The sequence below is a fragment of the Coffea arabica genome, chromosome 4e (genome assembly GCF_036785885.1).
Source record: "Coffea arabica cultivar ET-39 chromosome 4e, Coffea Arabica ET-39 HiFi, whole genome shotgun sequence".
In the NCBI taxonomy this organism is placed as follows: domain Eukaryota; kingdom Viridiplantae; phylum Streptophyta; class Magnoliopsida; order Gentianales; family Rubiaceae; genus Coffea; species Coffea arabica.
The window spans coordinates 43,804,759-43,827,655 of NC_092317.1; the positions used below are offsets into that span (position 1 = coordinate 43,804,759).

The 22,897-nt window shown below is 35.1% G+C and overlaps 1 protein-coding gene across 1 annotated transcript; it reads left to right on the plus strand.

The window, feature by feature from the left end:
• Window positions 1–377: 377 nt before the first annotated feature.
• Window positions 378–1,034, plus strand: LOC140005631 (germin-like protein 1-1). Its single transcript, XM_072046648.1, has one exon. The coding sequence runs from the start codon at window positions 378–380 to the stop codon at window positions 1,032–1,034; it is 657 nt and encodes a 218-aa protein (XP_071902749.1).
• The last annotated feature ends 21,863 nt before the right edge of the window (window positions 1,035–22,897 follow it).

The window sequence follows — 22,897 nt, forward strand, 5'->3', positions numbered from 1 at the left end:
TTTACATAATTTTACCGGTCCTACTCAAATAGTGGTACTTACCTAGTTAAGTTGAAAATTGAAATGTACCTTGAAGACCGTTGTGGCAATGACCAGGAATCCTACCTAGAAATACCGTTAGTTTGCACCAAAATTTATTGGTGCGTGCATGCATGCACGTTCGAGCAATGGACAGATTTTGACAGGCGGCTTTAGTCTAAAATTTTCAATCTTATAAATAGATAGTACGGGCTAACCGGCTAAGTACAAATGTACAATAGTACATGCATCAGTTAAGAGAACTGAATAACAGACAAATATAAGCTCTATACATGGCCCAGTCCTTTTCCTACCTTCATCTTGTCATGTTCTTCATAATAGTGCTTCTATCACTAGTAATGCCTTGTTATGGTGCTGATCCATCTCCATTACAAGATTACTGCATCGCGGATTTAAGTTCAGATATATATTTGAATGGCTATCCTTGCAAAAACCCTGATAATGTAACTGCAGACGACTTCTTCTACGAAGGGTTCATCAACGATACCAGACAGTTCGATGCCGATGGAATGAAAGCCTCCGGAGCACATGTTGACTATTTCCCGGCGGTAAACACTCTTGGAGTAGCCATGATTCAAATACAGCTTCTCAAAGGAGGAGTTGCTGCCCCTCACACACACCCCCGGGCGACTGAGATGCTTTTATTGATGAAGGGGAAAGTCATTGCAGGCTTTATAACCACTGATAATATCTTATTCTATAAGACTATGACCCCTAAAATGTTGGTTGTGATCCCTCAGGCTTTGGTGCACTTTGTATACAATGTTGGGGAGGGAAGGGCTCTCCTTTATGCAGGCTACAACAGTCAACAACCAGCAACTCAGTATATGGCTCATGCTCTCTTCAATTCCACGCCTAGTGTTCCCGATGGTGTGTTGACGAGATCATTCCGAGTAAATGACTCCATTGTTGAGCTCATTAAGTCCAGCCTTTCTGTTCCACTATTTCCAGATATCATGTCAAACACATCCTCGGGGAGCGTCAGGCTAAAGTAGGCACATCTTGGTTCACTTAGTGCTCGTTTGAAGTTGCAGTGATTTATCGAAAGCACTTTGATGTAGTGAAACTTTCAATTAAAGTACTTATTAGGTGTTTAAGTGTGTTGGTTGGATACATACTTGAGAATCCACTTATTGTATTGAATAATGTATGGTTTTGAACTTTTGAAATGTGTGTTTTTTTTTTTCCTCTATTTAGTTAATAATTTATATTTCATTTTATAGAACATAAAAATTATTCTAAAAACACCAAATTTGAATCTTCACTACTAAAAGCGCATCTAACCCTACAAGTCGTATAACTAAATTTATGAAGTAATGTATTCTGATTACATTGCAACGTTTTAATAGTTAAAAAAAAAGTTAAAATCCATTATCAATTAAAAAACTGTTTTCACTGATTTTGATTATTTTCTATAATCACTTTCTATAATCAAATTTTATAAAAATCTAAACCGAACTAGAACAAGGCCTATATACTGTTCATTATGACTCCATAAAGTGATCAACAATTTATTCAGCCAATCATCAATGACAGTTCAGATAACATAAGAGCAATTTATGCAGTCATTTTTTTGGATAGAGTATTATTTGAAATATTATTTGGAATAATTACTGTAGCACTTTTTGTTATGTGATGTATGTGAGATAAAAAGGTAATTAGAAATATAAAAAGGTGGGTTGGAAAATGTATTTATGATACAAGCGAAATATTATATGAGATAATTGTGCTATCCAAACACTTGTATTAAATAGAAAAATGCAGCAAAATGCTGTAGACTTAGCACATGACACATTTCATATCATGTCAAATTGAACGATAGGCATCACTTTATTAACAAATGAGGCATAGTAATGCATATTACCAAACCCTATAACAAAGTCACATAGCATGTATACAGTTAAGTAAAGAGTGAAACTTTGACCTAAAAGGGGATGGGTAAGATGGGTAAGATATTAGCATTTTTATAACATAAAAGATGCAATTTATATGTCTATTTTTCCAATGACATAATCATTTTGGACTTCAACTTTCGTACAAAATAGTAGCATACGGTAAATGAATATTCAGAGATGTGAAGGTCAATGAACATACCATAAGTGAGACCACAGAAGTCTTTTTCTTCCTAGATATATAAAATCAAGCAAAATTGGGACAAAAGAGACAAAGTTAATAAAGGTCTCTTTTTTTTTTTTTTTTTTTTTTTTTTTTTTTTTTGTAGGCAACGCACCTCTTTTTTTTTTTTTCATAAAATTTTATTATTTTATAAAAATTTCGGCAGAATTTCCCCTTATAAAAGGACGAAACTCCCTGCCATCAAACCACAATTTGACAATAAATATACAATATAGCGAAGGATTAAGCACTGAAAATCTGATACTAAGATTAAATCTTCCGTTGTCCATATTAGGATGTCTTCCAGTGAATCTGAATGTTGATCCTTGAAGCTCAGCGGTTAATCTTGTCACTTTCACCTGCATTGGTCTTTTTTGCTTCTTATTCCCATTCATGCCAGACACCGTGTACGAAACGTAGGAAGTCCCAATCGATCTAATCTAATAGCCCCCCTGACCAATAGTGGTAAATCTGAAAATGTATTAAACACATGACCTGCGCAAGCATCAGCACCAAAATTTGCCAGATGATCTGCCGGTGTGTTTGCTTCTCTGTAGCAGTGTGTGATGGATTGGAAAGACTGCTTGAATATCATCAACTCATCCAGATCTCTCTGTAGACGCCAAGGACACGCACTAGTCCCTTGAACAATCTGAACCAGGGTGAAAGAATCTGCCTCTAAGTGTAACTCCAAGTACCCTCGAATCACACAATGTCTAACTCCCCATAACAACGCTCGAAGTTCTGCTTGCATGCTAGTTATCACTCCGAAGGGCTCCGCGTATCCAAATACAAAATTTCCTCGACTGTCTCGCACAAGTCCACCCCCCCCACTCCTTCCTGGGTTTCCCCGAGAGCATCCATCTGAGTTCAACTTATAACCTCCACACGGAGTTACCCAATAAACTGGCTTAATAATCATCCGCCTTTGATGACTACCCAACTCGAGAAGTAACCCTTCCCATGTAGGAGCAGAACACTGCACCCCCGGGAACCGTGATTGAAGAAAATCATGAAGAAGCTGAACAATCCGAGTCACCGTATCCCTTATCCTCATCTTCCGATCTTCAAACACCCCTTCATTCCTTATTTTCCACAAAACCCAGCATACTACCGAAGGAAGTATATTTTGTAAAAATTTTACACGGTCATTAGTTCCCCTCCTTACCCAACAAGACCACACCATGTGACGTGTTGTATGCACCCCACTAAATTCACCAACAGTACTCTCGAAGTGACGCCAGACCGATCGTGCCCCTTCTCCTGAGCAAAATACATGATTCAAGGCCTCTTCCTGAGGGTTCTGACAACAGAAGCATTTAGATGGGCCATAGACCCCAAACCTCTTTAGTCGATCCATAAGAGGGAGCCTCCCCTGTAGTAGTCGTAACATAAAAAAAGAGATCTTGACTGGAAGGCCTTGCTGCCATATACGGGCAAAAAGCCAAGAGGTGTCATTGGAATGACTGATCAATGAGTAAGCCGATGCAGTGGAAAAAACACCCGAGTTCGTTAATGTCCACACCATTCTGTCATTGCCCCTACCTGAAGGAGGATCAAGCTCCAGAACCTGCCTAACCAGTTCTCCATCTAAGAATTGATGGAGCATGCCCACATTCCAGACCCGTCGATCTACAAAATCAACCACGGAATGATCATGGAAGACATCCACCTTGTTGCAAAGCGCTCCTGACCCCATCCAATTGTCATGCCAAAAATCCAAAGCACCCTCACGAACTATCCAAGTAATATTCTCCTCCCCAAAACGCTGCATTGTGACCATCCTCCTCCAAGCCTGGGATCCCCGATGACCAATATCAGCAAGACAAGGGTGCTGCCCTGCACAATACTTTTGGAGCATAAACTTTGCCCATAATGATTGCTGTTGCCGGAATTTCCACCAGAGTTTAATGGAAAATGAGTCGTAGACCTGCATCAACCCCCGCAGGCCTACACCCCCTTCATCCTTCGGCCGACACAGATCTGCCCAACTGATCCAATGGTACTTGTTCCCCAAATTCAAGGATCCCCACAAGAACTTGGCAAACAATTTCTCTAGGGCCATCAACATCCCTTTTGGAGGGGACGCGGCTGCCAGCAAATGAATTGGCATAGAGGCTAACACGCTCTGAATCAATACCACCTTGCCCCCTGACGATAAAATCTGGTTCTTCCAAGACAAAATGCGATTCGCCACCGCATTATATGTATCCGTATAGTAAATCGTCTTACTCCTTCCGTCATATAAGGGACAACCAAGGTACCGTATCGGAAATACTCTTCTATTATATCCCAATACCTGGTTAACAACCGCTGTCCTCTGAGCTGGTGAGCGTGGATGAGTAAGGAAACAACTCTTCTGAGGGTTGAGCCGCTGACCTGATACCTCACTATAATCTTCCAGAACTCGTTTAATCAAATGTAGGGATGACCTGCTGCCACTAGAAAAGATAATCACGTCATCGGCGAATGCCAAATGCGTAATTATAGGACAATGAGGAGGCACTTTAAACGGAGTAAATCCTCTCTGTGTGGGTAGCTTGTTGAGGGCTCGAGACAACAACTCAGCTCCAATAACGAATAAGGCTGGTGAAATGGGATCTCCTTGCCGTAAACCCCGTGAAGATTTGAAAAAGCCGTGTGAACCGCCATTTACAAGCACCGAAAACCAAATATTCGATATTAAGCGCCATATCATGTCTATCCAAGTTTCACTGAACCCGAAATACCGTAACACCTGTAGTAGAAAGGGCCATGAGACTCTATCATAAGCCTTCATCATATCTAACTTGATGACCACGTTGCCACCCCGATTTGATTTTTTAATATCCGCTACTAACTCTTGGGCTAACAAGAAATTATCTGTAATCTGCCTCCCTTGGACAAACCCACTTTGCTGTGGAGATATAATCCGGGGTAATATTATCGCCAATCTTGTCGATAATAGTTTGGAAATGATTTTGTTAGTGAAGTTACATAGACTGATTGGCCGAAATTGCTTGAAATCTTGGGGGTTCTCCACTTTGGGTAACAACACAATTGAAGTAGCCGTGATACTCCTAGGTAGTTCAGCGCCGCAGAAAAAGCTGATAACCGCACGGTATATATCCAAAGCCACTACCTCCCAAGCAAAGGTAAAGAATTTCCCTGTAAACCCGTCCGGCCCTGCTGTGCTCTCTCCCAATAAAGGTCTCTTTCATCTTTAAAGAAAGGATAATATTGCATCATTTTTACCTCTATTTACAGTTTGGTAAATAATGAACATACAAACATGGATATAATCGTGGACTACATTAACATGTACACATACATGGATATAGTAATTTTGGATGAGCAACATGACCATTAGTCTATTGTTTTTTAAATAACGAGAAAAAAGAAAAGCAAAAAAAATAGCAACATTGTCACCATTTCATGACAATTATTTTCCCTTGTCTAAAGGGGACTATCAAAGACAATAAGAAAAACTTAGAGGTACGAAGTATTACATATTTCCATTTCAATAGAACCCGCCAACAAACCATTCTAGAGGTTACCTGTTTTCACAATTTATCTGCAATATTAGTCGCAATTTATTTCTTAACAATTTCATGAATGCGTAATTTAGTATCTTTTTGTCCTTGAACTTTGTAAAGCCCAAATTTAAGTAATTATAGAAAGACACGGACTAATATTCAGGTTTTTTTTCCAAGCGGGGGCATGGGATTTAAGAAGTTGAAGAGGGTAGAGGGATTTGAATTCAAGAGGTCTAATTTTTAAGGCTTTAACGAGACTAATATTCTAGTTATTATTTCTTAGATTAACTTTTTATGCACTAACAATGTGGTAATTTTTTTATAAAAGTAGTTATGGATACATGTTTTTTTTCAAAAGAAAAGCTTTATTTGATAGAATATGAAGAGGTCATACATGAGAAACCAAATCAGAATAACCTGAACACTAACTTATCTTTCTACACCCTAACCCTGCGCAAACTTGGAATACCTGACCGATCCAGAACGACGTCTCCTCTCACCAGGCGGGGCAAGTCACCGAATGATTCATGCGCATAATTTGAGTTCTAAATTTGAATTGATACTATGTGATATGATCTAACCTTTCTTGTGTAAAAAAAAAAAAAAATCATTCACTGACAGTGTATAAAAAAAATATTCTTATTTCTTCATTTTTTTATTCGGTAATTTGTAAAGTAAACCATATGTCTCACATGCTGTTCGTAATTTAAGGTTGCTTAAACCCAAATGAAGAAGTTAGAAAAGAGAAGAAAGAGAATACTTATTATTGCAGGTATCTTATTTTTCACAAAATAAAAGGTTACAAGTATCCGATTCAAATACGATATGCTTGTGGTTTGGAAAACTTTTTGACACGAACCCCATCGAAAACAAAACACGTATTTCACAAGCCCAGGACCTAGACGATTAATACCAATGGTTTGGCAGCAAAAAGCTTGACTCTAATTAATTCTAGAAGTCATGAACATGTTGATATAATCTCAACCCATAATTAATCGAATTAACGAACCAAAGTTGCAAGGTAGAAGAACGCCACAACCAAGGTATATATTTGATTGATAAGTTCGATTGAATACTCTCAAGACATTCTCAAGTATTCAAGAAAGGTTCTTTTGGACAGGAAAAAAAGTGATAACTCACATAATTTCTACAAAATTCTGATTATTCAATAAATGTTGAAAGAATAGGCTATTTATAGTCTTACAATGACTCAAACCATAATACTATTTGGACTTGACTAAACCCTAAAACTAATAACTAGAATTTCGGCTAAATAAAGACAATGCTGGTTGAATTATTAAGCTAAAAATAGCAACTAAAACAGCAAGATAAATAACAAATAAACCCTTGCTTAACAACCCTAAACAAATGACTTCAATAGCTACAAAAAATTACTAATGAAACTACTCTTCATTTGACTCAATAAGCTAAAGCAAAGTAACCAATGCGACTTGTACAGATTGGAGCCGATTAAAGCTTGTTAAGCATGATTAGCGTGTGAAGATTTAGTAGCCCAAAATCCTTATGGATTTGGAAGGGAACCAGTTCTTCATGGTTGCATCATTCCCCTCCTCTTGAAAGCGATTTGTCCACAAATCGACGGTGTGCTTAGAGGACAGCAACATTGGAAATAGATAAAGAATCACGAGCCAAGCTATATTCCGTTTGGTTTGCCTCAAGTTGCTTTCAAACAAAGACATTCGCTAAGATAAGAACTAGCTTGTGTATAACTTGTAGGAATTCTAGGTTGCACTCCATAACTCTCTAGTCAGCCTTTTGTCATGAAATGTCAAAGTTGGACTGAAACTAGAAAAATCCCGAATCTGATTGTGCAAAGTGGTATAATTCATCACTAGTTGTTGCTGGTTTGGCACAACTTGCACATCTGGAGATAGAACAATGAACCAATCTTGTTGCATATCCGTAGAAGCATGAATCAACAAGGTAAGAACAACATTCGGATCTTGATTGACACACATGTTCACATCTTCCAATATACGAGGCAGCAATCGATTGAATTCCACTCCATACGAATCACATGAACTTGCACAAGTTGAAGTTGGTAAAATGAACTCGTGGTGACCAGCTTTTGAATGTGTGAATACGCATGAAAAATCACAACATGCAGCTGGAACAAGGATGAAATCAGGTTGCAACTCTTTAATCAAAGCTAGAAAATTTTGGATAGCTTTACAACCTACAAAAACAAAATAAATCTCAACTTGATTTGAACCAGAAATTGGATAATAAGCAATGGAACATCAATAGTTAAGTGGTAAGAAGGTATAGAACAAGAGTTAAATGCAAAAACTCCCTTTGACACTTCATTATTCCTTCCACCAATCGATTCAACTTGAGAATTCATTGCTGGCTCTTTAATCTGCATAAGAAATATAGGTGTTAGGACAGAAATTATACTTAAAAGAAGGTAAAGATGATGAATGAACCATAGGTAGTAAACGAGAATCAAGATCTGGAATTCTCCCTTCATGATGAGTTTGAATTAATTCTCCATGGTGCGGATAGATTTGAATTGAAATTGTTCCATGAAGTGATACCAAATAGATTTATCTCTTAGAAGACAAACTCCATGGAAAATAGTGAATTGTACATGTGACTTTGGAATGGGACATTGCATGACTAACTTCACTTGACTTTGCTTAATCTGTACGAAAGAAAAAACACTAAACACAGCAAAGGTAAGTTGGTTAGGAAAACAATAAGCTCTCACATTCTCACTCAGAATTAGCTCACTTGATTTAACTCTCATCTCATCAGAATTTTTCATCTCTTTTTCTAGCTCAATTCCTTCAAATTTTACCACTATGGTCGAAGCACTCATGGATCTTTCCTCATGCGATTCCTCAACTTTTACCTCACGCTTCTCACTAACAACTTCATCTTCCCACTTTGCAGCTTCTATTACGATTTCCTCAAACTTGATTCTTTCAACTTGCCTTTTCTTTTGTTTTTCTTGAAGCAACCGTTGGTAAATATCCCATATTTCATCCATGGATGGTGTATTGACATGCTTAGACTTGGAAGAAATTGATGTAGTAGGCTCCTTTTCCCTCTTGAGTGGTCTTTTCTCCTTTAGTTCACCATATGTTGACCCAATGCAAGGACTCTTAAGCTCCACAGCTCCGCGATGGTCATTAGACCTTTCAATTGCACAAGCTGACTTGGTTGATGATGAACTCCTTTTAGATGTTTGGCATGTCCTCTTTTGGTTTTCCATATAGTCGTCACAAGTGCTCTTGTATCTCTCATAAGCTCGTAGTACACGATCACGATCCATCTCTTTCTTGAGGGTACAAAACTCATGGTTTGACACTTTAGCATGGCTAGATTGAATGGAACCCCTCCTCTTGAGAGATTTGTTCTCAATTCTATCAAGTTTTTTATGCATAAGTTGGACTGATTTGCCTAACCTCCGTTCAAGGTCCCCCAATATGGATTCCAACATAAGTGTAGCATCGATGGTGTAAACTTCCATTGGTGGACATCCTTAACCTGCAAAAAGGTTAGCAAAGAAACAAAGGAAAGTTTCCTCACAACATACCCTCACATGTATGCACTCGCACTCGTGTATCGCTCAAGTGTTTAAACACTCTAATGATCTCACCAATCACTTCTCAAGTCATTTGATTACCTCTCTTGAAGAAATCAGAATTTCTCAATGAGATTCAATCAAACTTTCACCAAGAAATCAGCAAGAATGTGGCGTTCGAAAGCTGGAAATTTGAGGTATTATGAAGGAATATAATGACTCAAAAAGGACTCTAAAATACGCTGAAAATTCCCAGAATTATTTGCTGCAAAAACACCTAACGACTTTGGAAAGTAGAGAATTGACACTAGACGCTATTAGGAAACTAACAACGAATTGATAACCAAGACTGATTTTGCTTACTTGAACTAGTTAAATCTGGATATAAACTGGAAAGAAGGGACTCAAAACATAGATTTATATGGCTGGACATGACACGGATTTAAGCAGAAATTTTGGATCCTAGAAATTTACTCTACTCGTATGTATGTGCGGCTGAAGTTTGGAAACTTGCTTGGCCGACGAGGTCTAGAAATTTGTTTTGGGAAGCTTGAGTTCACTCTTGGAAAGCAAGATGTGGTTTTCAATAGCTTTCCTAAGTGTGTGTTGGATGGCTAAACATAAACCAGATTGGTCAAGAAGTTACGTGACCAGAATTGGTAACACTCCAATTCCAATTTGGTTTCCTATTTGCAGCTACTTCTTGATTTCTTGATCCGTTTCCTTTTCTTTTCTTTTCTTTCTTTCTTTTTCCTTTTTTTACACGGATCAGATTTCCTTTTTTTTTCAAGCTGATCATTTGAAATACAATAGCCACAAAACTTTCAACAACCGCAAGTTCTCAACTTTCAAGAAGATGAACTAGGGTTCAAGAATTAGAAAGTTGGTTTCAAGATTTTCAAGAACCCAAGAAATTCAAGGTTTATTGCTGGAATTTAGTCCAAGAACTCAAGAAATTCAAGATTTTGTCCAGAATTCAAGAGTTTTCAAACGTTTTTCCCAAGAACAACAAGGTCAGCCACGAATTCACCAAAACTAGTAAAACAGCCACCAAAACTAACGACCGGTTTTTTTTCCCCTCTAAAACGATTTCAAGACTCACGAAACAAGACCACAAGACACCAACAAGATAAAAAATCATGATGCAAACAAGAATGAGAATTCGGGTAGCCAAGAAAACACACGAACAGCAAGCAAAAAATGCGACAGCAAGGCATAGCAAGAAACGCTATTGACTCAATTTTTTTTTGACACAAGAATCTAAATTGGAAAACAAGAAAAAGCTGACTCAAACACAATAGAAAAAAAGGGATATAACCTGGTATTGTCAACCAACTCTGATGCCAGATGATACGAATCTCGTCGAAGATGAAACCCGTATTTTACAAGCCCCAGACCTAGACGATTAATACCAATGGTCTGGCAGCAGAAAACTTGACTCTAATTAATTCTAAAAGTCACAAACATGTTGATATAATCTCAACCCGTAACTAATCGAATTAACGAACCAAAGTTGCAAGGTAGAAGAATGCCACAAGCAAGGTATATACTTGATTGATAAGTTCGATTGAATACTCTCAAGACATTCTCAAGTATTCATGAAAGGTTCTTTTGGACAAAGAAAAAGTGATAACTCGCATAATTTCTACAAAATTCTGATTATTCAATAAATGTTGAAAGACTATTTATAGCCTTACAATGACTCAAACCGTAATGCTATTTGGACTTGACTAAACCCTAAAACTAATAACCAGAATTTCGGCTAAACAAAAACAATGCTGGCTGAATTATTAAGCTGAAAATTAACAACTAAAATAGCAAGATAAATGACAAATAAACCCTTGCTTAACAACCCTAAACAAACGAATTCAATAGCTACGAAAAATTACTAATGAAACTACTCTTCATTTGACTCAATAAGCTGAAGCAAAGTAACCAATGCGACTTGGACAAATTGGAGTCAATTAAAGCTTGTTAAGCATGATCAGCTTGTGAAGATTAAATCACCCAAAATCTTTTTGGATTTGGAAGGGAACTGGTTCTTCGTGTTTGCATCACTTTTGGCCAACATAATAAGTTTTTAATTTCTTTTACAAACGAAAATGTCATAGTTGAGTTGTTTGAATTGCTATTTTCTGGAGTTTTTGTAGAAAAATGTATTGCAGCGATTTGATTTATGTGAGGTAGAAAATGATTAAGAAAAGTATTTACAAAAAACATAAACATTTTTCTGCAAAAAATCTCAATCCAAACAAGGTTGTGAGCCTAGACTTTGTAGAAATGTCTAAGTTGAGCCAAAGTTTTTGGATTGTGACTTCTCGATTTTGTACTAAGTTTTGAAAATTCCTTTCCATGAAACACTTTAAAAAAATTCTCATTCTTTGATCCTTCTATATTTCCTCAAATGCTCTTTGGTTGCGTTTGGCATGAGAGATTTGACAAAATATCTGAAATTCTCTCAAATTCCTCTAATTGTTTAGGCTACTTAAGAGATATTTAAATTTGTAAATCACCCATTATTATAGTTTTAAAATATATTTAGATAATTGATAAAATACAAACCTAAATGACTCTTAAACAACTGGAGTGATTTAGATCAATTTCAAACTTTTGATCAAAATTCTCAATAAAAACGAATGTATTTGAGCCATCAAAAAATGTAAAGAGCCTTTGCAAGATAATTTTCGACTTAGAGGTCAACGTGATGTATATAAATCAAAGAATGCTTAAGACAATCAGGCTAAGAGGAAAAAGAGATTAGCACCATTACCCCCACTGAATTTCTAACCACAAGTTGGGTAGTTGTAAACATATTTACAATTGGTTTTTAATAACTTTCAAAGACGTAAAACGTCCAAGTTACTGCCAGAATTTTGCATTGCTATCGCCCGACTTTGTACCAATGCCAAGTTGAGTCTAATTAATTGGATTGTGACTCTCGAATTGTGTATTAAGCAGTGGAGAGTGTTGGAACAATGACCAGAAAACTAACAAGAAAAAGGCTTCAAATCGTGACTGCAAACCACTGTCTTTAAAACTTTATTCGTCCACTATATTGTGCAAAAGATTAAGGACGAATATCCTCTAGGATAAGATGAAATTTGGTTGCAAACTTTGCACTAAGTTGTTACAACCCCCAAAGAACAAAGAAGAGAAGAGTAGAAATTTTTCTAGAGTTTGTAAGTCTTTTTTGTCTGTAGTGAAAAAATCACAAATTGATCCATATATAGAATGTCATATCCCTTAGATGGTTATTGAATGGTAGAAACTTGTATGGAGATGCATCCCTTCAAATGATGCTTGTATCATTTGAAACTTGAAAGGTTGCAAGCAAAATTGTAGAAAGCTGCTAGGTGTGACCTTTGAAATTTTCAATATTTGAAAATTTCTTCAACAATCCCCTGCCATTTTCAATATATTGAAAATTTCTTTATGGATCACTAAAAAGTTTTGATAATCTATGTATAAATAGTGGTATCTTTCGATCGAACCACCATCTTAGTATTAATTGATTATAATCTGTTAATACTACTTGGCATACAAGTTTTGAACCAAGAGTATATGCAACAAGCTACATAAATTAACACACACAGATTCATTTTTCTTCAATTTGTTTATACAAGTGATATATTAGGTCTTATATCCCTACCATTTCATGAATGTATTTAAAGTTAAGTCCAAAATTTTGTGGATACCATCAATCCAACATTCATTTAGGCAAGCTCTTAACGCCCCTGCCATTTGTAGCATTTTACAAAACTTGTTAAGAATTCTAAGTTCAACCTTCCAATTTCAAGTAGGAAGAATCACACTACACCTTCTTGGATATTTTGTAGTGTTCAAACCACTATATCAATGTACTTTTACTCATTGAATTCAAGGCTTGTTGTTATAACTAGCGTTGAATCAAGGTTCCATTATTAGTGATTCATGGATTGGACTTCAATCCCATCCCTTTAGATGTGTTAACCACCACTTCCTTTGTTAATCCTTTGGTTAAAGGATCAACTGGGTTCTCTTTTGATCTTACAAAATCTATGGTTATCATACCATTCGTGATCAAATCTCTTAATAGACGATCCCTTAATCCAACATGTCTAGATTTGTCATTGTACACTTGGCTATAAGCTTTAGCAAGAGTAGCAGCACTATCACAATGTATGGAGATTGATGAAATTGGTTTTGGCCACATTGGTATCTCATGTAGCAAATTTCATAACTAACTGGCTTCTTTGCTAGCTAAAGCTAAGCCTATAAATTCAGCTGCCATGGTGGGGTCGGTTATGCATATTTGCTTCTTGGATGCCCAAGAAATTGCTCCTCCAACTAATATAAAGACCCAACCACTCGTAGAAGAATGATCATCTTTATTTGTTATCCAACTAGCATCCGAATAACCTTCTAATACTGAAGGATAACTACTACAGCAAATGCCATAGTATGTTTTAGATAACTCAAGACTCTAGTTGCACTTAACCAATGCTGTTTGCCTGGATTGCTTGTGTATCTACTTAACATGCCTATAACAAAAGCTATATCTGGACTTGTACACGTCATTGCATACATCAAACATCCAATCACTTTGCCATAATCTAATTGAGACATGAGATCACCAATATGTTTAACAAAGTCAATATTCGGATCGATGGGAGTTAAGGCAGGTTTGCAATCTTGATGATTGAAACGACTCTCTCTTAATTCTTATTCATAGGATAACATCGGCCTCTCCCATGTCCTTCATTTCAAACTTGCATGATAGCAACTTTTTGGTCTCATTGACTAGCTTGTTCTAATTCAGTACCAATGATTAATGTATCATCCACATACAAGTATAAGGGTATTAGGTGTCGATCCCACAGAGAATATTGCAATTACCAGTGTTTTTCGAACTCCTTTATTATCTAGACTACCATAAACATAAAAGTAATGAAAATTAGCAATAGAAAGCTCCTAGAGATATGGAATTCCTTACTACTCTTGCAAATGAGATTACCAGTTAAATGAATGCTATTATCTTGGCTAGTTATGACGTAATTTCCTAATGTATGTGAAACCTACTTTCGTAATGAATCAACTATACTTGTAACTAAGCCATACCTACTCTCGTTGTTATGAAATCAACTTCAAGTTCATTCCTTCTATAAAATTACATGAAACAAGTCACTTAAGCCACAAATGTGCTCCTCTACTCTCGCGAGTGAACTCCCTAGGTTTATCACTTCCTTGAACTAATGTTAAATTCCAATTCTCATTGCAAACTTAACATCTTTAGATAATCACAACTAATAGCTGGTTAATCATGATTAGAAAAGCAAAAGTGATAAATAACTTGCTCAAAATAATATCATCACATACCAAATAAACATCACTTAACAAGATATTGCAAATTCATCCATAACTCTAGGCATAAACTTTAACTAAACATGTTAAAAACACAAATCCAAACTTGTATTATAGCTAAACATGAAATCTAATACAAGAGAGAAAGTAGTAGAAGAGATATCACCCTTGTCACATGAGATCAACCTCTCCATCTTTGCTCCTCAATCTTCATCCAAATCTAGCTACAAATACAAAAAAGATAAACTACTCTACCTATACTATACTAATGAACTAAGAAAAACTAGTGAAGACTACATTTTTGGTGAGTTTCTCTAACCTTCCAAAGTTATGCAAATGTTCTCCAAAGCCTCTATTTATAGAGGAATTCAAGAGTCAAATGAGTTGTTAAAGTTGTCATTTTTGACTCTTGAATCTTCCATGAGTTGTCTTTCCAACTTTCCAACCTTTTCTTGATCAGATACAACCGAGATTGATAGCTGGAATTGAGTTGGAAAAGTTGTGTGAAAGCAAGGCAAGTTGATGAGCAAGTTACAGAAAATAGGTGAGAATACGCGACTGTAACCCATGTTTTCATTGAGTCGCATTTTCACTTCTGCACTACTTCAACTACTATTTTCTTGATGAGCAAGTTGTAGCTCTTTGAGTTAGCTTTCCAATACCTCAAGAATCATCCAATTTGTAGTTCTGTGAAGATATGACCAAAATACCAAAGACTAGTCAGAGAGCTCTGTTCCAGCTTACGACCACAGAATTTTCTCTTCTGTATTCCAACTTTTGGACAAGGAAAACAACTGATCTGGACTTTGATGTCTGCATACCAAATGTAGATCTATCTCTTAGCTTCAAAATGGTTCAAGAATCACCTCAATCAGATCCTTGTATCTCAAGATATAACCGAAATACCACAAGGTGTCAAAACTGTGAAACTTGCTTTCTTTTGTTCTTGCTTGCATTTCCTCTTTTGCATTTCATATCTTCTTTTTATCACTTTAAATCATCATCAATCAACCAATTATCTTGTCAAATCTCTTCCTTTGATGATTGAATCCTTAAACCTACAAAAACATGAAGTTTTTGCCGTAAAAGTTCATAGAAATGCAATTTTCACACTTTAAACCATAAAATGCATATTTTCACTAGAATTTTAGTTTATTAGCTATAAAACTAATTAAAATACACCAAAACTAACTAATAAAACATACTTAAAACACGTAAAATATCTACTTGTCAAAGCTATCTTTAGGTGATTCATTCTGGTTTAGCACGTTGTTAATTTCTTTAGACATTGAGGTGAATCTTTTCTCATAGGCTCTATTACCATGAATCTATAGGCCTTGCTATTTTGTGCATATTCTAAGAAAATGCACTCAACACCTCTTTCACCTAATTCCTTTTTTTAGATTCAGGAACTTTGACAATGGCTCTACAGCCCAAACTCTCAAATGTTTGAGATTCAAATTTCATTTGGACCAAAGTTCATAAGGAGTTATAGAGCTCCTTTTGTTCGAAACTCTATTTAACATGTAAAAAGCTGTAAATACAACTTCTCCCCAAAAACCTTGACTTAAACCAGAATTTGATAGCATTGCATTCACCATTTCCATAAGTACTTTATTTTTCCTTTCAGCCACACTATTTTGTTGAGGTGTGTATGGAGCGGTAACTGCATGTTTAATACCACTGGACTCAAAAAATTCCTTTTGATAGTATTCACCACCTCGGTCAGTTCTTAAACATTTAATTAAATTGCCACATAAAAGTTCCACTTCTTCTTTGTATATCTTAAACATATGCATGACTTCATTTTTTGAATGTAACAAATATACAAAACAAAATCTAGTGCAATCATAAAAAAAGGTGGCAAAATACTTGTTTCCCTCTAAAGATATGGTACCATACAAATCACAAATATTACAATGAACAAGATCTAACTCGTTTGTTTTCCTTTCAATCTTTGGAAATGGATTTCTAGTTATTTTTGTTAACAAGCAAGTTCTATATTTACCATCCTTCTTTTGGACACTTTTAGGCAACAAATCAAGTTTGATCATATCATGTATCCTTCTATAATTAACAAGTTCAAGCCTATTATGCCAAAAAGTGGTAGTAGACTCACGCATATAAGCAAAAGAAATATTCGTATTCATCTTATTAATAGGCATAACATTTAGTTTGAACATGCTGTTACATAGATAGCTCTTGCCTACAAATATACCACCTTTGGACTGTACAAATTTATCAATCTCAAACACAAGTTTAAATCCAAACTTATTCATCAAATTACCCGAAACTAGATTCTTTCTTACTTTTGGAAGAAAAAGTATATTTGTAAGAGTTACAACATGTTCGGATGTAAACTTTAAATCTACTTCCCCAACCCTTTTAATAGGAGCAGTCGTGGCATTACCCATGTATACTATAGATTATTCATCATCCATTTCTTTCAAAGACTTGAAGAAGTCCTTGTTCTTGCATACATGGCGGGTAGCACCAAAATCAATCCACCGAGAAAAATCTTCCTCAACTATGTTGAGTTCAGAAATCATAGCCACAAGATTCTTGACTTCATTTTTTGAAGAATCAGGGTTCTCCAACTTCTTCTTTTTGAGAAGTTTGCATTCATATTTGTAATGCCCTTCCTTCTTGCAATGGTAGCATTTCCCCTTTTTCTTCCTTTTCTTGTTCTTGTTAGATTGACTCTTTGATTGATTGGATTTCTTGTTATCCTTGGACTTGCTTGTTTGTCCCTCTTCAACCATGTTCACTTTGGAAGGCGGATTTGCATCCTTTTCTTCCTCCTTCGGTTGAACATCTTTGTTCTCTTGCATTCTAAACTCTTCATCAACACAAAAAAGAGTTAGCAAAACTTTCAAGAGTGATTTCTTTCTTTTTGTGCTTGAGATCTCTCTTGAAATCCTTCCAAGAGGGTGGTAGTTTATCAATTATAGAACTAACAACAATTGTCTTATCCATGAAAACATATTGTGTTGAGAAAAATGATTAAACATCTTTTCAAGTTCAGCAAATTGATCCATAACAGGCCTCTTGTCTATCATTTTATAGTTAAAGAAACTAGAGACAAGAAATTTCTTACTTGTTGCATCTTCTCTCATGTACCTTGCTTCTAACTTGTCCCAAAGTTCCTTGGCTATTGTCATCGAATGATAGACATCAAAAAGGTCATCACTCATTGCATTGAGAATGTGTCCCCTACAAATCTCATCATCCATGTCCCATTTTTGCTTATGGCAGATGTCATCCAATGTCTCTTCTTCATCATTTGTTGCAGCCCTTGGAGTAGTGAGAACATACACCACTTTGAGGGCCACAAAAAAGAAATGTACTCGCTTCTTTCAACGAATGAAATTCCTTCCATCAAAACGATCAAGTTTAACAATATTGGAAGCCAAATCTTTTATAGTGCTTGCCATTTCAAGGGAGGAATAAAGCCTTAAGATTGTTGGAACAACAACAAAGAGAATACTATGAAATGGCTGGAAAACTAACAAGAAAAAGGCTTCAAATCGTGACTACAAATCACTTTTCTTAAGGCTTTATTCGTCCACTATATTGTGCAAAAGATCAAGGACGAATATTCTTTAGGGTAAAATGAAGTTTGATTGCAAATCTTTGCACTAAGTTGTTACAATCTCCAAAGAACAAAGAAGAGAAGAGCAGAAAGTTTTCTAGAATTTGTAGGTCTTTTTTGTCTACAGCAAAAAGACCACAAATGGTCCATATATAGAATTTCATATCCCTTAAACGGTTATTGAACGGTAGAAACTTGAATGGAGATGCATCCCTTCAAATGGCGGTTGAATCATTTGAAACTTGAAAGGTTGCAAGCAAAATTTGTAGAAAGCTACTAGGTGTGGCCTTTGAAATTTTCAATATTTAAAAATTTCTTCGACAGGGAGGGAAGGGGCCCCACCCCCAAAAGTTTTAGAAAATTCAGTTTTCATTCCTTGTAAAACCTAGAAATTTTTAGAACATTCTTTATAGATTTAAATTTTTGCCCCCACAAAACTTAAAAATATTTTATGCTATACATATAAGTTTAGATAAATTCAAATTCGCCCCCTTAAGATGAATTTTCTGGTTCTGTCTATGGCAGTAAGTTCATTAAACATTCAAGTTAACAATGTTGTTCTAAAATGTCATCCCCCCAACCAAATAAAAAGTACATTTCATTCTTGCTCCTTAATTGTTCTTGCCGGCTTGCGGGAAATATATATCAAGTGCATTTCTACCTAGGGCGTATTCTAGCCTTATCGAACTCATTCTATTGAAACATAACGTAAAAAGCTCTCCTTCTCACCTTGCATTTTCCTGCTAATGCGAAAATATAACATGGTGAAACTTACTCGCCCACAAAAAGAATAAAGAAATAAAATGGAAAAACTGTAAATATAGCAATCAACTTGACTCCATAAAAAAGATGGAAATTTTATTCAAGCAATATGACAAAAGCAACAAGAAAAAATTGAGAAACAAGATGCTATTTCTGAGTACATGATACACTCCATAATATGTCAAAATTGAACGCTAGGTATAACTTTATCCTTAAACAATGCATGGTAAAATAGATTAAGAAATATTGTCCTGCCCCTTTTTAAATTAAACCATGATGTTTCATTGTATAAAGCTTTTCAATATATGTCATTTAGGTTTTTTCAACGTATAGTTAATCATGACTTATATTGCACGCAGACTACATTTAGGTTCCCTTTTTCATATCATTGATTTTTTAAGCTTTCCTATTTCATTTTGAATTTTTTTTGAGTTACATTAAACAGGGATATCTGCTTAAAAATGAAAATATGAACAAAAATAGGTCAGTTTAAAATTAGCAATCTTATAACATAGAGATGCAATTCACCTATTTAGCCAATAACTTAACCGCTTGACTTCAACTCCAATACCAAATCGTATCTTTACCCGAGATGAAAATCCAGGTATGTGCAAGTCAATATGATTACCAAATAAGGGAAACCAAAGAAGTCTTTTCCATCCTAGATTGGTGAAATCAGGCAAAATTTGGGAAAAAAAAGGCGATTTACACTTAATAAAAATCTCTTTTTCATATTTACAAAAATGTAATATTTCATCATTTTTAGCTTTATTATTTACGCTTTGTTTAATGATGAACAAGAGGAGTGAATAAACAGAATAGACAGCAGTACCATATGTATATTACATTGCATGGATATAAAGTTGAATGAGCACAAAAAGAACAAAAGAAAAAAATAGAAAGAGCACCATTATTGCTCTTTCTACATAATTATTTTCCCTTGTCTTCAAAAAAAAGGGCTATGGAAGGCAATAAAAGGAATTGTAGGTGTGAAGAATGACATATTTTTACATTTCAACATATTTTCCTTGTCTTCAAAATGAGGATTAATACTCAACTAGTTTTGAAAAAGTAGCTTTTTATTTTCTTTCAGATACGTAAATGTCCAAGTTAATCCCAGATTTTGGATTGCAAGATCCTGGTTTTGTAGAAATGTCCAAGTTGAGCCTAAATTATTGGAGTGTGGCTCCCGCATTTTATAGCAAGTTTTGGGAATTCCTTTCCAGGAGAAGCTAAAGTTGACAAGGCTATTCAGAAATGACGTTTATCCATATAAAATTGAATAAATAAAAGACATCTCATTCTTGATCCTTAACTATAGATGCTGGATTTACAATCAGTTGATATTTTCTGTACGCACCGGAAAAGAACTAGAATTCCATTTTAAACTTTTTTTTTTGGGGCAGTGTCCACTTCAAGCTTTGATTTTTTTTTTTCCTCAACAATTTTTTGTGTATTTGAGCCTTGAAAGTAAGTAAGAGCCTTTTAGAGATAATATTAAACTTGTTCACTAGATTAGCAGGAAACTGCTCAGATAAGTGCTTTGTAAACAACATAATTAGAGTGAGAACAAAATCGCCAAACATGCTTTTGTCAAGTTTTAATGATCTATGACACTAAAATAAATCCTTTAATTAAAACGAACTGCATGTAATTAAGCATTCTCCTAGAGCTAATTTCCTGTAAAACCACGCTCATCTTGTTGGATTTTTATGAGAATTTGGCAGAGTTGACATTCTTTGTGAATTTGAAAGGTCAAAGATGTTGGCATATTAAACCAATACAATTCTAGAAGTTTACGTACACCTTTGTATCAAGTTTTGTTCAGGATAAGCTTTTTGTGGTTTTCTTAATTTATTATCTGGTGTTAATTATTGCATTAGGAAGATTCTAGTGTTATTTGTGTCTTCAACAAGTTTTCTAGAGTACTTTGGTAATGTAGTTAGTTGGCAAGAACGAAGTATTGAGTCTTGCTTTTGTTGTTTAATTAAAAACAAGCTGATTTTATTCTTCTTATTGCACAGATATTTTAAGTGTATAATATAGCCTACCCTTACATGTTGCAATGTGTTAAATTCATCTCCTGGCTTGTATAGTTTTTTAGTTTCTGCAAAAGTGACTGGCTTCTACATTAACCATATTCTTGTCCTCTTTTAAATGAAATCTCTTACTTGAAAAGTTGCATAGAAGGTCTCAAAAGGAACTACAGGATTAACAATTTTTCTCCATTTTTTCATTTTATAACCTTGTGCTCAGCATTGTGTGATTTGTAATATTGTGATAGCCCCGTTAACCTTATAACCGTAGTATTTGAAATTGCAAATATATAAAACAGGAAAGGTGAGAAAGTATGAATCTCTAGTAAGACCATTCAACATTAAACAAATTACGTACTCTATTCACTAAACCTATTTCTAAGCTCATATTCCTACCAAATTTGAGTTACGATTGTTGTACTGACTTGATATATTTTGAAGGGATAATTTTAGAAACCTCCCTTGAGATTTTTGACAATTTTACTGAGCTCTTCTGAGATTTGAAAAATTATACCTATCTCCCTTGATTTGATAGGTTTAGTAACAAAACCTTAAAATAATATTGACTTGGTCAAATTTTTAAATGAATATCCAAAAGTGCCCTTGTGTACTGAGTTTTAATTTATTTCCCTATACAATTATAAGATTATCTAGTGTAATTACAAGGAAAAGGTGCCAAAATTTTCATGTCCATACATACTATTTGATAAACAATTATAATAATAATTTTATCACTATGATACGATACTTTTGATGGTATTTTATTATGGATTTATATTTATAAGATAGAAAAGAAAATGTTGATATAATTGATTTAGAGTTTATGAATTTTTTGAATAGTGAGATTATCATAATTTAGTAGTGGTTTTGGGCTATTTCTTTTTTATTTATTTTTAATTTTAATACCAAAAAATAGAAACAAGTATTAGCAAAAAATATTGGATTACATATAAAGTTAACTCATAAAAAAAACACTAGTTTGACATTTGGTTACAATAGAAACTAGAGGTAATAGTGGTAGTTCTACAGTTTTATTGGTAAAAAATTAAAATAAAAAGGAATAAGACGGAAGAAGAATGAAAAAATCATTTTAATTATAAGTATATCGAACAAGGGAATTTCATTAAAATATTTAAGGGTAGTATTGTCATTTTAAATGATAAGGGAGGTATGTATAATTTTAAAAATCTCGAGGGAGCTAAGTGAAATTGATAAAAACCTTAAGGGAGGTTTTTGAAATTATCCCTATTTTGAATGGAATAAATAATTTAGATCATCTCATCGCCTTGGTGTTTGAAATTGCTATGTAAAGATAAAAACGACTTTATATGCTCCAAGCCTCCAACAGCATTTGTCATATCTGTATCAACCTTTTAAGACTGAATCTATAACATTGTGCCAAAAAAACATGATATGGAAGGGTCGTATTTTGGGAAACAAGACCTAGAAAGGGTCGTACTATCGGGAACATATTTCCCCATGGATTGTCTATTAATCAATACATTCATACTTCTACGGTAAGGGCATCCGAAAGAATCAGCTTACCAAATATTATTGTTCTGGCATTATTGAAGTGACCGTGCCCCACCCACGTTGTGTCGTGACTCTAGGTATCAGCAAACAGCCAACTTGTGGCCCCAAATCCTACAATCAACATGCTCAAGCACTCTAGGGACCTTACCAAACAGCCTTTGTTAGTTGAAATATCTTAAGTACTATCTCGAACAAAGATATGATCATTTTATATAAAATTATAGAGAGATTATGTAGATAAATGGAATGTACAATAAGTAGTAAAGTGGATATTCATGCATATAGGATGCTTCAAAAATTAATAGAAACTTCCTCTCACTAAGTTGAGGCTTTCTCTCTCTAAGTAGAAGTGCTCTCTCTTGGGATAGGAACTCTTCACCTTTTTTGGTGGGAAAGGCAGCAAACTCAAACTTTT

Excerpts from the sequence above, each read along its gene's own strand:
- LOC140005631 (XM_072046648.1), top strand. The coding sequence starts at position 378 with ATGCCTTGTTATGGTGCTGATCCATCTCCATTACAAGATTACTGCATC.